At 49.9% G+C, this 15,535-nt stretch overlaps 1 protein-coding gene across 17 annotated transcripts in view; it reads right to left on the bottom strand.

Moving 5' to 3' along the window:
* Positions 1 to 1,243: 1,243 nt before the first annotated feature.
* MEGF11 (multiple EGF like domains 11) overlaps positions 1,244 to 15,535 on the bottom strand; it is a 272,662-nt gene continuing 258,370 nt past the window's right edge. For 12 of the 17 annotated variants that reach the window (XM_039389132.1, XM_039389134.1, XM_039389133.1 and 9 more), the window contains 3 exons: positions 10,767 to 10,823; positions 4,335 to 4,541; positions 1,244 to 3,727 (listed from right to left, as the gene is read on the bottom strand). In XM_039389132.1, the coding sequence (XP_039245066.1) occupies positions 3,567 to 3,727; positions 4,335 to 4,541; positions 10,767 to 10,823 (425 nt within the window). In that variant the 3' untranslated portion in view covers positions 1,244 to 3,566. Of the gene's footprint in view, positions 3,728 to 4,334; positions 4,542 to 5,370; positions 5,554 to 10,766; positions 10,824 to 13,069; positions 15,413 to 15,535 lie in introns of those variants that run through there. The other 5 variants (XR_005566394.1, XR_005566395.1, XM_039389141.1 and 2 more) reach the window with 4 other exon arrangements.

The following is a 15,535-nucleotide window of genomic DNA, read 5'->3' as shown; positions in this document are numbered from 1 at the left end:
TGGGCTGTGGCAGCAGCTCCTGCCTGGCCTGGGCTGGGTGACACTCCAGGGGCAGGAAGGTGCTTCCCAAAATGCTTTGGGAGAGACAATGCAAGACATTATTCCATCTGAATGCTGACCCAAGGGGGGACTGTTCCTGTTTGGCTGCTGATTAATCATTCTGCTCCATAATTGGCATTACTTGTGTACTGAAGTGTCTCTTCCTTGCTAATGGGAGACAACTGATGGCAGCAGACACTGCTTTGGGCCCTGAAAGGAGCTTGCTGAGATTCTGAGAACTCCATTTAATGCTGCAAAATGGGCTTTCTTGCCAAAAGTTTTTGCTGTCATTTACATATTTGAAAGTCCCAACTTTATCACTTATGAAGCTGTTCATGAGCATCAGTGGCTCCTGTGTTTGATGGGAGTTGAGGTTCTGACTCTTAAGCAGAAAGGACATGTAATTGTTGTGATTAAAAGACATTTTTATTAAGCTGGAATTACTTATTCCATCAGTTCAACCTGATGAATTTCCAGCCTTAAATAGCTTACTGAGTGTGTCTTGTCAAATAAGAAGATTACACACTGGGCTTTAGTTAACAAGATTTTCAGAAGTGTGAGGCACAAATGCTGGAAAGCTCCAGCAGTCGCAGTGCTGTGTTGCCCGGGAGTCATTCCCTCTGAAGGTGTTTCTGCTGCAGGTCTGTGCTCCTGATTCATTGACTGGGCTCCCTGGGAGCTGCTGAGGCAGCTTCCATGTGTCCTGTGTGCCATTCCTGCTGGGTGACTGTGCTGGGCTGGATCCTCCAGGATCTTCATTCCCCCTGAAGGGCCAGGAAGCTGCGAGTGGCCCAGGGCACTGTGCCCACCCCGCTGAGGTGCAGGACGTGAACATCAGTGAGTGGTGCTGGCACTGACCCCACATTGCTCTGGGGGGTGTGGGGGGCTTGTCCAGCTGGGATTGGGCATCCCCAGGGCTCTCACTCAGACCCACTGAGGACAAACTGCTGAGGAACTGGGAGAAAGGTGTAAAGAGCCACTTACCTTCTGGTTTGACACTGGGCCTTACTCCAGGTTAATCTGGAGTTACAGCACTGGCCTCTCTGAGCCATCCTGCCTTTTCTGTCCTGTGCCTGGTGCCCGTGGGGGTTTTTGGCTGAGGGGGGGCAGCCCCTTCGTGAGCAGCCCCATCACCTGGAGAACTCGGACCTGTGCAGGGCCTGAAAGTTTTGCTCTGCAAATGAGTACGTTTGAGAACTACACGGTGAGAGAAATTCAATTTATTTTGTACAAGGTAGGATACCTTTGTACAGTGAACAAATATATTACAAATCTGTCTTGCCTTAAAAAAGTATTGCCATTTTGGTGCCTGTTTCCTAAGCTGACGCTAATATACAAGAAGGTACCTTTTTTTGTTGGTTTTGCTTGTTTTTTTTCCTTTTAAGCTCTATGCGTCATTGCATTTGGTTTCAAAATCCTGCTTTGAAAAAAAACCAAGAAACAACACAACAACTGAGCACATCTCTGCTCTCTGGAGTCTCATTGCAAACTACAGCAACACACAAACATGGGTCAGGCTGGCAGCTGGGGCTGCTTGTGCTGGGTGTCAAGGTAGGGCTCCACAAGAGTATTCCTTATCCAACTGCCTTTCTCTTGATATTTTTGAGGTAAGTCTTTCCGTTCATGTACATAAAATATGTTCCTACTGGCCCTACAAAATAACTTACATCTCAAATAAGGCTTTCCTGGAAAACAAAACTGCTACTGCTGCTTGGTCAGGGCCCCCATGCACACATGCAGCATTCAGGGAATCGTGTGGGAATGATCCTGGGACATGGACATCGGCTGCTCCGGGAGCCTGGGGGGGTCTCTGGGCTCAGGTTGGGGGGTTCAGAGCCAGCCTGACCACCTGGTGGGTCCTGGCTCCGAGGGACAGGGCTCCCAGGGCAGGATTCCCAAGGACAGGGCTCCCAGGGACAGGATTCCCAAGGACAGGGCTCCCAGGGCAGGATTCCCAAGGACAGGGCTCCCAGGGCAGGATTCCCAAGGACAGGGCTCCCAGGGGTGTCCTGCCAGGGGCTTCAATCCCAGGCTGAGCCCATCTGTGGGGACAGGATGGGCCCCTCCATGGTGCTCCAAGTGATCCTGGTCTGACACAGAGCCAGGATCCAGCCACTTTCTCCCAGCTGGAGGGCTCCTCTTTCCAGTCCCAAGCCCAGCAGCTCACCCAAGGGATCGTGTTGAGCAAACTGATGGATCTGGTTCCGTTCTCTTCTGCTTCCACCAGGCTGGCGAATGTGCAACAGAATATTTCTTTATATTTAAGAGGCATCAACTTGCTACTTCCACGTTTGCCTAATAAAATTACATACTTAGAGTCAATACTACTTCATGCTCAAAATCTACAAGGAACTAACGGCAAGTACTCTACTTTCTAGGTCAATAAAGATTATAAATTAAAAAAAAATAATTGTGGTGGCGCAATGCAAAACTTTACCATGGGTCAGCCCCGTGATAATTAGTTCACAAACAGCTGCTGAAAAAGAAAACCCAGTTTCAGCTCCATTTAATGACATTTCAGGTAGAATCACCAAAGGATAACGTTGCACTACATGGTAATGCCCATCAAATTAAAGGGTGTCATCAGTGGCATGCTGACAAGTGAACCACGAGGAGATGGTTTGAAAAGATGGGAGAGAGAAGCTGCTGTGGCTCAGCTTTGGGAAAGGAAATGAAACCAGGGCTGGTCTGTGCAGACCTGCACTGTCCCAGGGCAGGAAAGGGAGGTGCAGCAGGTTACAGGCCTGACAGATCTGCTGGATTTAGCCAACAAAACAGAAGCTGTATAAGGAAAATTAAAGCCCATCTGTGCCAATCAGAAGCGTGGTAAAGTGGGGGGGGGGGTTCATTGTGGAAATGGTCATTAGCAAAGATCAGGGGACATTTGGAAAGATTTAAAAAACGGCACAGAAAGTGTCTGTGTTAATATTCCTCAACTCAAACCCTCTGGTACTGAGTGTAGAGATGAAAATCCCAATGCTAATTACCGAGCGTGATCTGCACAGGCTGCACATGGTGGTGGCAGTAAATGAGGTGTCCTGACAGTGAAATGACAAGTTTCCCTGCTCTCATTCAGAAAAATGTCCATTCCCATGACAAAGATGAAAATCAATTCCAGTGCATTCCCAGTCACCTTGTTCCTAAAGGTAAAAGGTTTCTTGATGCAGTTGGTAAAAATGTACATCTTTAAGTCCTTCTACTTAGCATGTGTTTGTGGTTTATTTTACAGCAAAGCCAGGGTTAGAATACAAGCCACGGAGAGTTTTTGCCTGGAGCACGTGGACACCTTCCTGGGGTGATGTACTCCAGCCACACGTGGAGGAGGTTCTGTTAGTTCCAGTTACCCATATAAAAATGTCTTTATAAATAACATCATGCAGCAGCAGTTGGCCCAAGCTGATGTTGTGTCACGTCAGGTCCTTGCGTAAGCCAGTCCACATCCGTCAGCATCCCACAGCGTGGAAAAGGAATGGCTTCTCCTCTGCTTCCTCACAGTTTGTGTTGGCAGCACAGTGGAGTCCATCCCTTTAAGACTGCTTGTCCCAAGAGGGCCCGTGTGTCGGGCTGTGCCGGACGGGGAGGAGGTCGTAGTGACCAGGAATGTGGCTGTTCCTGGGAAGGTCGTATGGATTCTGGAGGTAACTGGCACTCCGGCTGCGGCCGTCTTGGACTATGCTGACAGTGGGCTCTGGGGGAGCAAGGAAAACTGGGTTATGGCAACCAGCAGCACTCTCAAAACCAGTTACTGTCCTCGTGTGTTTTGTCCAAGCACAGGATGTCGGCCTCCCAAACCATCTCATCCCCCTCCAGCTTCACGGGCAGCACAGGAGGCAGCACGTGGGGCAGAGCAGGGAGAAAAGCACCAAACAGGAGCCAGGGAACGGCTGGAGCTGTGCCAGGGCAGGGTTAGGCTGGATATCAGGAAAAGGTTCTTCTCCCAGAGGGTGGCGGGGCACTGAACAGGCTCCCCAGGGCAGTGGGCACAGCCCCAAGGCTGCCAGAGCTCCAGGAGGGTTTGGACAACACTCTCAGGGACATGGGGGGATTGTTGGGGTGTCAGTGCAGGGCCAGGAGTTGGACTTGATGATCCCTGTGAGTCCCTTTCAACTCAGGATACCACCTGCACAGCTCTTAGCTCCCCAAATCAACACACCAGTGCTCAGGCCTTCCCCCCACTGCCAGTGTCTCCTTGCCCTGTGCCAAGTCCAGGTTACTTGTGTCAGGAAAGCAGAAAACCAGCCTCTGCACTGAACCCCCCAGCTGCTGGAGCAGCCCTCGTGCCACCCACTGCTTACCAACTTCATAGATGTTTTTATTGGCTGTGGATGAAGTTGGCATTTCGGAATATGGGGACTCCCTGTGACCAGGCGATTTCATTTCCACGTAGCTGCTCTCGGAGTGTTTGCAGGTTAAAATGGGGGGGTCTTTAATGGTGGCGTAGGGGTTTTCACTGCTGTTCAGGGAACAAGTGCTGGAGCTGCACACAGACTCTTTCATATAATCTGCAAAACAAGAGCGGGGTGGGAGCGTGAGGGTCGTTAGCTTAACTCAGTTAATTACAGCTGAGCCTCTGCAGGAAGGCTGGGGGTGACAAGGGGACAGGGGGTAAGGAGGATCCTCGACGCATCCAGCACAGACACCCGGCGCTTGTGCTCTGGGTGTTCCAGACCATTGCATCCACAACTCACTGGCAGGAAAGAAATGAAAACCTGCTCAGTACCGAAGGTTTTGCTGTAAAAGGTTCTAGCTGTCATTTACTGCAAGGTTTAATTTGAGGTGGCAATGCCTTCCCTCCCTCCCCTAATTCCTAAGGAGCCGTGTTTAACCCCGCCCGGGACCACGAGTCGGTTCTGCAGGCAGGACCTTCTGCTGGGACTGGGGCTGCTGGGCCAGCTGCAGGGTGAGTGTCCCGGGGCTTCGGGCACATCCAAGGCCCTGTGTTGGAATGCACAGCTTTGCCACAGGCTCAGAACTGCACCAGTGCAGCCTTTGCATGTGTGGCCCCCTGAGAGTTTGGGGTTATCCAGCATCCTACAGCTGGAACACTTGGGTTTCCACAGGGGGGGACAATACTCTGTCTGAGCCTCACTTTTGCTCTGCTTTACCCCCCCATTGCTGCAAACACCTCCTGCTCCTCTCCCCTGGAGAGAAGGAGACGGTGACGGAGGTGCTACGTGGGGGGAACAAGGTTGGCGTGAGAGCTGTGACCACCGGCCGGTGACCCTGGCTGGGCTGTGCCAGCCTGCTGCAAGGTACAGTGCCAGTCTTGCTTCAAAAAATAAAAAACAATAGAGAATAAATAAGTCTTAACATTGACAGTCAAGAACGTGCCATTGCTGCCGTGTGCATCCTGCTGGGCAGTGCCAGTAATTTAGAATTAGAGCGATGCAATGAAAGATGAGGCATTTTCTTGTGCTGGGTTACAGTACAAAGGCAGATCCTGGTATATATGAAATACTCCCGGTGAAATAGTGGGACTTGCAAAATAGCTGCAATCCCAGCTGCCCCCGCTGTCTAGTATGGGAGACAAAAAGAGAAATTCAGGTTAAGAAATGACAGACAACACGACATCGCTCCTCCCTTACAAACCTTGTCTCCGAGCCCCATCCTGCTCCCTCTCTCGCCAGGTTTGCTCCACTGGGTGTGATTCTCCCTCCACCAGCTCTGGGGTTGTGTCTGTCTGTGTCTGTGTGTCCATCACCCCCTGGGCCTGGTGCCCCTCGCCTCGGTTCAGCCCTGAGCAAGGTGCCAGGTCGTGCCTGCCACCTGCACGAGGGGTTGCCTTTCTGGGCTCCAGTTCCAGGGACACGGGCAAGTCTGGAGAGCCCTGAGCTCTCAGGGTCAGTGAAACCAGCTCCACCACAAACAAACCAGCAGGACGTGCTGGGACCATCAGGGCTGGGAGGCTGGCAGAGGCCCTGGCACCACTGCAATGTTTATTTACTTATAAAACTAAGAACCTCCTTGTCTGACTTCAGCCTGGGTGAGATTAGCAGTGCCTTTGCTTCCAAGTGAAACACGCCTGGTTTGGTACATCACAGCACGTGGGAACCAAGGAACACCGAAATTCCCTGGCTGTTGGACACAGGGTTTGGCCCTCCAGCTTCACCAACCCCTTCCCAGTACAAGTCAGGGGAAAAATGCCCCATCCCATCCCATCCTTCTACAGGACGATGGAGCGACCCTGGGAGACCAAAGGCTCCTGCACATGAGTGAGCTCAGCATTGTTGGCCTTTGTTCTGTGTGTGTGACTCAAATTCAGGTGCCAGAGTCTGGGATCTGTTGGTGTGAGAGACAAGGAGACCATGGACAAGGACTAACAAATGAATTAATCCATTAATCAAAATCTTTGGATTGAAAAGACCTGTTTGGGCTGGGCCCCAGCCTTCAGTCAGTGGGAGGGTTGTGCATGAGTGAACTCTCTCACGTGGACAAGGAGCCAGAGTGGGAGCACTCACTGCTTCAGGGACACGGCTGGATGAGGAGACACTCATTCCTGAGGTTTTTATTCCATTCTCAGCCAAAGAAAGGCTCAGCTCTCCCTGGCAGCAAGTTACAGCTCCTGGTGGGTACTACAGGTCTGTCGTGCTTGTTAGGAGAGCCTGGGCAGCCTTCAACGAGCCAGCTCTACATTTTGGGGCAAGACAGGGACATTATGACAAACTTCCTTCTCTGTCTCAAGCTGTGCTGCTACTTTTTGGGGCAAACATTCATGGGGCAAAAGGCAGGATCCTCCCTGTGCCCTGAGTGTCCACTACAAAGCATTCCCTGTCGGCACCACGGCTGGGAGGGAACAAATCAAACCAGAGCTGGGCTTAGAATAATAAAATGTCAATTATAAAGGACTGGAGGCTACTACAGCAAAAAAAGGCCGAGTGAGAAATGCTGCTCCTGCAGAGCTGTGTTGGGTCAGTGCTGGTTTGTTCATGGAATTGGGCACATTGGAGCTGGCACAGGTAAAAATCCCAGCACATCAGCTATTTTATCAAGTCCAGCTCAGCTGCTTTTACTTTCCTAAGCTAAAATTCACCTGCCCTGCTGCCAGGGCTGACACTGCCTGCCAGGCAGGTGTCCCTCAGCACCAGCCCTGCCCTTCCCAGGACCGTACTGGGAGACTCCCATCAAACACCACCGAGGCTGCCCAGACTCGTTTGGCCTCTCCCAGGAACTGCCTTTCCCCAGAAGAGATTGGGAAACAACATGCCCAGGAGCAGATTCCCTCTGACGTAAACGGGAGCTCTGTGTCCACCCCGGGATCAGACCTTCGCTCTGGATACAATAAATATATTTTATGGAGCACCAGCCCATGTTTGGGAATGTGCTGCACACCAGGGAGCCATCAGCCCACCAGAAACACTGTGTGCAGGATCATGGAGAATTTAAGGGATGGAGAAGCAGCTGAGTTACTTTGTTATTAAGGTAATTTGGGGATAATTAAGAAGTCTGGCATCGATTGTCAGATTTCATTTCATGAATTAATTTAACCAGAACAAGGGTGTTTAGAAATTCTCAGCCCGTGGTGCTGCAGGCCCTGTGTGAGCTCTGCCCATGCTGCCTCCTCATCCTCCCCTCTACCCACAGGGAGCTCTCATGGAGGTGGAAGCTCAGCTCGACCCGTGGCACTCACTGGGACTCACTGGAAGCACTGGATCAGCTGGACTTCCAGAGAAATATGGGGAATATGCTCTAATTTTGCATTCCCTGCCTTCTATGTTGCCTGGATACCAATCACCAGACCTTAGGAGGGTTTATTTTTGTTAGCAGGGACTAGAAATGTCCCTCCCACAGACTGGGTTCCTCTCTTTTGCCCTGAATTTCCCCTGGCATCCTAATGACAAGCCTTGGAACCTACTGCCCCACTGGAAGTGCTAAGGAAAGGTGCTGCACACAGGTAGAACGTGCTGTTCCTGCTATTTAATCCCCCTTAGGGATGCCATGCCTTGCTGGCTGTTGTCCCTGTCCTGCCCAACTCTGGCTGCTGCAGGGACAGTAGCACAGCAAGGGCTCAGTTCTGCTGTTCAGAGTGACACAGGAGTGGGGACACATCCTGTACAAACCCCAGATGAACCAGGCTGAACCCTGAGATTAGTGCTTCCAGCTCTAGGGATTTTCCTGGCTGTTGTGCAAAGAGTAGGGCTTTTTTCCTTAAAATATTACTGCCTGAGGCCATATTATTCCACCAGTGCATCAGCACTCATTTAAAAAAAATACTTCTAAAAAATACAAAAGGACTCAGCTGCAAGGAAAAGCTTGGAAATGGTGTCACTGAGCACCACGCACAGGAAAGAAGCTGCTCTGGAAATCTTGTGACCCCTGTCACCAGGTGCCACCACTGTGGCACCCAGCCCTTCCCTGCCCGAAGGGTTCCTGCTGCTGTCAGACACTGGGAGCGACCCTGGCAAACCCAAACCTCTGTGCCTGACCCCCTGCACCTCCACTGGCAGCATTCCTTGTGTCAGGCTGCACAGGGAACACCCCTCTCCTGGTGTCCTGCTCTGGGACAGCCCCCAGCCAGCCCCGAGGGGAACGGGCTCTGGTCTCAGAGGAGGAGAACTGGGGAAGGGGGTGGTGGAGCAGGACCACCACAGCCTGACCTCAGCCCCAGGCCCCTGTGCCCCTCCCAGGCTCTGAGCCGGTCCAGGAGCACCAAACATCACTTTCAGCTGCAGGAGAAGCTTTCCCCAGCTGGACCACACAGGTGGGAAAGGACCAGGTTTTTAAAGTGGATGAAAGCAGATAAAAACCAAGCCCCCGCCCACCAAACCTTTCTGCTGACACAATCCAACTGGTTGGGACTGGGAGTTTCTCCATCTTTCAGAGGAATTTGGTGAGTCAGGGCTAACTCTGCACCTGGCAGGGCAGGAAGAGCTGCAAGCTGAGCATGGGGCACATTCCCAGCTCCTTTTGGAAGGAATTCCCCTGGGACTGGGGGTGCCCACGCTGCCCCAGAGCCCCGGGGCTGCCTAGGTCCAGGAACTGACCTTCAGACGGGACTGTGGGAACCTTCAGCCAGCCACAGGCAGCTGCTTCTGAGAACCCTCAGCTGCCAACTGCCTGCAGGTAAGCTCCCCAAAATCCCTGGGAAGCCAGGTGTGTCCCTGTGTCCCAGCACTCTGCCCCTGCCAGCGCCAGCCGTGCCTGTCTGAGGCAGCTGAGCAGCACAAAGAACTCCCCAGCTGCCCTGACATGGCTTCTGGGCCTGATTTTTCCATTTATAAGGAGATAAACATGTAAAAGAAATGGTTCAGATCCTAAATAATAAGCAAAATACGTAGGAACAGAAAATACATTTCATAGTTCCCTGTCACTGGGATTCTTTTCCTCTGTTCCCACTGGTTCCCCTCTGTGTGATTGTGCCTATGGATGGGAGCTCCTGCTGCATGTGTTGCAAGCAGCTTTTAAACCTTGTAAACACAGTAATTTACTTTAAACTAATTAAATTAATAGTTCCATGTAAAGAGAACAACTAGCTATAAGTAATAAGATTTTTCTTCTGAAAAAGAGAATCACTGAAGGAGCTGAAACCAGTGGATTGAGTATATTGTATAAAATATATATCATATATGTACATAACCCTTTTAATATTTTAATTCCAGCTTTCTTAAGAAAGACTGGGTCATGGATTGTTGGTTTCCTTTGGTGTTTCTGTGCAGTAAGGTGAATTTTTAGCAAATATTGCACCACTGTATTTTGAAAAGAGCAGCTACAAAGTGATTATTGACCTCTAAGCCTGGCTACAGGCTGATCATTGCTTTGTGTGAGGAACAGCTTTGGATATTCCTTGTTAGTTCAGATAAAGGTGTGGCTCTGGAGCACCTCAGGCCTGGCAGAGCAGTGGGGGTCTGGAACCCAGCTCTGTGTGAGGGCACCACTGCCCCCATGACTCAGCCAAAAGCAGCTCCAGGACATTACTGTGGTATTGCCCTCCTTGGCTGATGGAGGGACATTCCCAGGCATGTACAGACACAACAGCCTTGGATTCACATCAAGGACCTCAGCCTGAATCCTGCCTATTCCCAGGACACAGATTCCTTGCTCCACCTTCTGGAGCACAAGTTCCACGTGCTAAATCCCAGCCCGACCTGCCAGGAGCTTGTGCCAAGTGCTCCCGTGGTCGAGGCATAACTGGAATGTTTTGAATGTAAACCTGGAGGACAAGTGAAATGTAAAACCACTGGGCCCTGTGCTCAGGACTCATCCCTGATCCCTTTTTAGACCTGCCCTGGAGTCAGTGCCCATAACTTCTCCTGCCATGTGAGGGGTCAATGACCTCAGGGAGGGCTGTTCTCCAGCTCTGCTCCAAATCCCTCTCAGCAAAGGGCACGAGGCAGGGGCAGCTTGTTTTCCAGGGGCTTTGCTTAAGCTCAGGATGGCCAAGAGCAGGGAAGCACCCCAGGCTGTCCTCAGCAGCTGCCACCAGATCCTCGTGGGTGGCCAGTGGGTCCTACAGGAGTGTCCCCTGCCCAGCCAGCTCCACCTGCCCCTCCTGCCCTGCAGCTGAGCCCTCCCTTTAGCCTTGTGCTGCTGTGCCAGGCAGGAGCCTGTGGCCCTGGGAAGCCTGAATCCATAATTCATGGCCCCAGGAGTGCTGCCAGCAGGCAGCTTGTGTGGGTCATGGCTCTGTCCCTCCCTGTCTCTCCCGGCCTCTCTCCCAGGGGCTCCTATCTCACCTCTTCTAGGACACCCTCCTCACACCTGGCAGGGTTCTGCAGCACTGGATACCATACCTTTGAAGCTTTTTTCCATTATGTATGTGTTCTGACGTCTATCCATCCCACAAGCACCTGCATAAAAATGATATATAATGGAAAACAAATAAATATTTATGTAAATTGGATTGCTTTGACTACTGAGCAGCATATATTCTTCCCTCTGAACTGTACATCAGGGCCCTCATTTAGGGAGGCTCTTAAGCACATCCTCAGCCCTGAGCACACACTCAGCTTCAGTGGGGAGTCTGTGCACGCCTGGAATTCTGCATGTGCTTAAGAGCTTCCCTGAAGGGAGGGCTTTCCTGTAGCAGGGTTACCAAGAACAGCCATCCATCAGGAGATCAGGAAAAAATCATCTGCTGGTACATTCATTACTGAAACACTGGCTTGGATTAGTGAAAGAAGCCTGAAACGTGTCCTTTCCAACCTGAGTCTGCAGGTTGTGTTGCATCACTCTGTGACTAATTTTAGGCTTTGTTTTGTTCGTGGATAGCGGGTTATTTGACTCAGCCTTAGATCTGAGGTGTTTACAATCTGCTTGAATTACCTACTATGACTTTGCTCATAAATTTGCACGGTTCAATAACTGATGTGACAACAGTCCCGAAGTGCCCACTGTGGTCTGACACTGCAGAGAGCTGACAGCAACACTTGTGCCTCCATAGGAACTTGCTGTTCCTCATGGAAGCAGAGACAGAAGGGGATGGGAACCTCTTTCATTTCCACTATTGCAGATTACCCTCGATATCAATCAAAAGGCAAATCTAATGTAAGCCTTTAAATCTCTTTAACTATAGAGTCTGGTATTTCTTATTGACTAGGAAAATCAATACAAATTTGGTTACTGAGAAATGTCTTCGTGTCTTATGGGATTCCCAGTCAAGTAACTCAGTTAGGCTGGGAAAAGAGCCCTGCAAACAGTGTGTCCCAGAGGCTTCCCAGCTATTTGTCCTTGAGTGTCCTCTGGTCTCTGCAGAAAAGTTGTCACAGCCATGGGCAGTGCTGTACCAGTGCCTTTATCAGCACACCTTTGGTTTTTTTGCTAAATAAGGAAAATGACTGAATTAGACAATAAATGTGTGAGTGGCACATCAAAGACAAGCCAACCCCTCTGCTCTGGCTCTCAGAGCTCAGCCCTGAGCACAGGAACAGGGCTGGTGGTGCATGACCACCGTGCTCCCTGTGATGGGGCCCTTCCCCTTCTGGCCAAGAGTGACCCCCCAATCCATTGGAGCACCTTCTGCTTTGTTTTCCACCTCTGATCCTGAGCCAATTCCTGATGCAGAGGGCAAGGCTGACTGGGAGGTGTGGGAAGCTCTGTCACACAGCAGGATTAGCTCAGTGCTGGTTTTCTCTCCTGCCAGGGCAGAGTCCCAGGCGAGGAGGATGGAGCTAATTCATCCTTTGGCTGCCATCCAAGAGGACTGGGCTCCCTTTCCCAGCAGTGGAGCTCCCCAAGGCCATCCCTGGTGATCACACGGCCTCCTGCCAGGGCTGAGCAAATCTCCAAGGGCAGGAACACCAAGCAGTGTTTGGGCAGCTTCACATGGTGCCTCCAGCAAGGAGAACTCACACCAGGCTGGGGTGGGAGCAGCTGGAGAGCTCCCAACAGGTCACAGCGGGAAGGGGCTGTGGCAGGGAAGCAAAGGGGACCCAGGCTGACCCACGGGAGGGCTCTTGGGAGCCCTACATGACCATTCCCAACCTATTCCCTGTAATTCTGCCTTTAGTTTTCTCTTTTCTCTCTTATGATACTGTGGGTTTATGACCCGTTTTTGTGTATTCGCGGTGCTCCTCAGGAGGTGAAATGAATGATGGACACATTATTCTTTAACCTGCAGAAGTCATTAATGTGGAAAAGTCCTAAACAGGCCAGGATTGTGGCATTTTATGAAAGTCCAGGTTTAACTTTGAAGCTAAATTATCTGCTGGGTGAAATCAGGGTCTCAGCTGGAAATACTTTTCCACACCTCTTGGCTTTGAGAAAAATGCAGAGTCAACTGTGAATCAAACTTAGTGGCTTTGGTCCTTTGGAACAAATTCAGCTTCGAGTCCCTCACGATGGGCTGCAAATCACATTTTAGTCTCTGCATCAAGGACTGCTGTTAAAAAAACATTACACATAAAACTGTTTTTGCTGCAGCTCACTGTGCCCAGCACTGCAGCCAACGAGCACAACAACCCTCCCTGAACTCAGGATGTGGTTCAGGAGTTTTGACTCCCCTGGGAGAGGAACTGGAAGCTGGCTCAATGCAGACAGGACTAGAGCAAGAGAGATCAGTCAAATTCCTGTTCTGCAGCAGGAGATGGAGACCAGAGAACTTTGCAAAGCCAAGCCCCTCCTTGTAACTAGGACTGGGCTGCCTTGGGAAGGCAGTGACACAGAGGGAGGTTACAAAGCCGCCTCTTCTTGGCACCAGAGTCCCCAAACTCTGATCTCTCAAGCCCATGTCCATGGGAATTAGTCGTGCTCATCCCTAGAACAGACACGACCAGCTCTCTGACAAAGCCCCATATTTGAAGCTCACAAGCAAATGTGCCAGTAGTGAAAATACAGGCTTTGTCCCTGCATTCCCCACTTGGACAGAACATGAACCTGGCAAATAAAAGTCCTGCAAAACAGGTAGAACACCTGCAGCCTGGTGAGATCCACTGGAATTAAGAAAACTCCTTATGACTGTGGGTTTTAGAAGATGGGTGTCCGAGTTAACTTTCACATAGGTATTCTTACAATATCCTTTCCCTCAACTATAATTAATATTTAGGACACCTGCAAATTCCAACAAGCCTACAGACACCCCTGTGAGCCTGATGCTCCTCATCTGGATGGTCCCATCCTTTGGGATCACTGCCACAGTCGGAGGGGTCGCTGGCAGGGGGGTGACCAGAAGAGCTGAAGGTTTCCATCCATTCCAAATTTCTCTTCAGTGTCTCTTCCATCTCCCTTTAAGTTCTCCCCCACCTCTTGCTCACTTACACCTCTGCTCTCCAGGACATTTCAGGGTCACAGCACAGGAGCTGTGCAGTTGTCCAAGGCCATTTTAACTCTTTTTAACTGAATCCAGCCCTGCCCAATGCTTGGCTGCTCTTCCAGAGCACGAGCTGGGGCATCTGTGTCATAAACCTAAGGCTGGAAGTGGGATAAGAAGGTGCATCATGTCTTTAACTGTGGTACTTCCATGCCTGATGCACTCTGAAGGTCAAGATCCCCTCTGTGACCCCACGGGGCTTCACTAAAATATTTTGTGTTTACAACTCAACATGGAAGATTTTCACTTCTTTTCTGAAATTTGCACAGGTGGAATCTGCAGCTTTTATTGCACCAAAGTAATACCGAGAAATGAAAACATTTTACAGTTTCATATAAAAATGGCCTTGATCTGAGCAAGAACTCAACATTATGAAAGTCAGCACGAGCAGACATTAATTCTGGTACTGAAAAGGAAGAAAAAGAATCTCATTTTCATCAATTACTGTGAAAAAAAGAAAGAAAAAGGTATCCTGGATGCAAAAATGCCATGGGAAAAACTGACTGTTTTGCAGGAGGCCACTTAGCTAAAAGCTGAAGTATTTAGCACTTCTTACTCCAGAGGCATTTGGCATTGCTTCTGCCAGTAAAATAAAATGCATGAATGCAGGACAGATGTGGCACACAGGGAGCTCAGGACACAGCAAGATAAACACAAATAAAGCAAATAAGTGTGCAAAAAAAAGCAGCAAAATGGTAAAAGGAAAATTAACTTGATTTGAGGAGCATTTGGAAACCCTGACCCCCCCTGGCCCCCATGTCATGTACAGATAAGCACAACAGCAGTTCTGCAGGTTATTATACAGCAAAGCACATTAATGGTTTTAATGATGAGAAGGTTTTGCACTGAAGCTTGACAGGTTTGTGATTTTCCTGATGCAGGGAAGGCCTGATCTCTGGAGCGAGGCCTGGGGTGTGCCAGGAGCTGTGACAGGATGTGATGCCTGGTGCTGCCCTGGGCTCATTCCTGTGCCACGTGAGCTGGGAGATAGTTGACCTTAAAAATCCCATAATACCTCTTAATGCTGCACTTTCCCCCCTACAGCATATTTTCAGTAAGATATCAGTAATCCCAGCAAAGGAAAGGGCAAATGCTTTCTCTGCCACTGAGAAGCCAAACTCCAAGTGCTCAGATAGGAAAACAAATACCATCCAAAGCACTAAATCTGGGCAGGACTTGAGCTAAGAGCTGCTGAAAACCCTGTTAAAACTTAAGCCAGGGAGAATAAACTCAGGAAAGGTAATTAAACTTCACTCTTGGCTTGGCTGCACTGGCTGGTGGTTCAGAATTGCCTGAGAAGGGGGCAGGGTGTGATTTACCGGGAGATAACGGCGCATGGCACGGCCCAGCTCCCACAGAGGCTCCACACCTCCATCAACATGCCAGCATTTAGTGCTGAGCTTTATTAAGCATGAAAGAAAAGGAAAAACAAAACCAAAAAAAAAATCCCAAATCTGAATTTTTAATGTCCTCGGTCAGTCCTTAAAAAAACATTTATGGAGTAGCTGATGGCGATTTCAACCCAGCAACCTTGGGAGGGAGGCTGGAATGAATATTGACTCTGCTCTCCTAGTCTGTGGTTTGTGGTAAAGGAAACAATTCTCAATTCTCCACCTTTCACTGCTGGCAATTCTGATGGTGAAATAAAGACAACAACAATATTCATCATTATTGTTAATGCCTTTATGAAAGGCTGACTTGGGTCTGGAATTGCTCTAAAGTCTACTAAAGTGATTAAAGTGTTTAAAAATTACT

The sequence above is a fragment of the Pipra filicauda genome, unplaced genomic scaffold, assembly GCF_003945595.2.
Source record: "Pipra filicauda isolate LSUMZ 115617 unplaced genomic scaffold, ASM394559v2 scaffold70_size2993248_pilon, whole genome shotgun sequence".
In the NCBI taxonomy this organism is placed as follows: domain Eukaryota; kingdom Metazoa; phylum Chordata; class Aves; order Passeriformes; family Pipridae; genus Pipra; species Pipra filicauda.
Note: the sequence above shows the minus strand (reverse complement) of the source record. Positions and strands in the feature narration are given on the sequence as shown.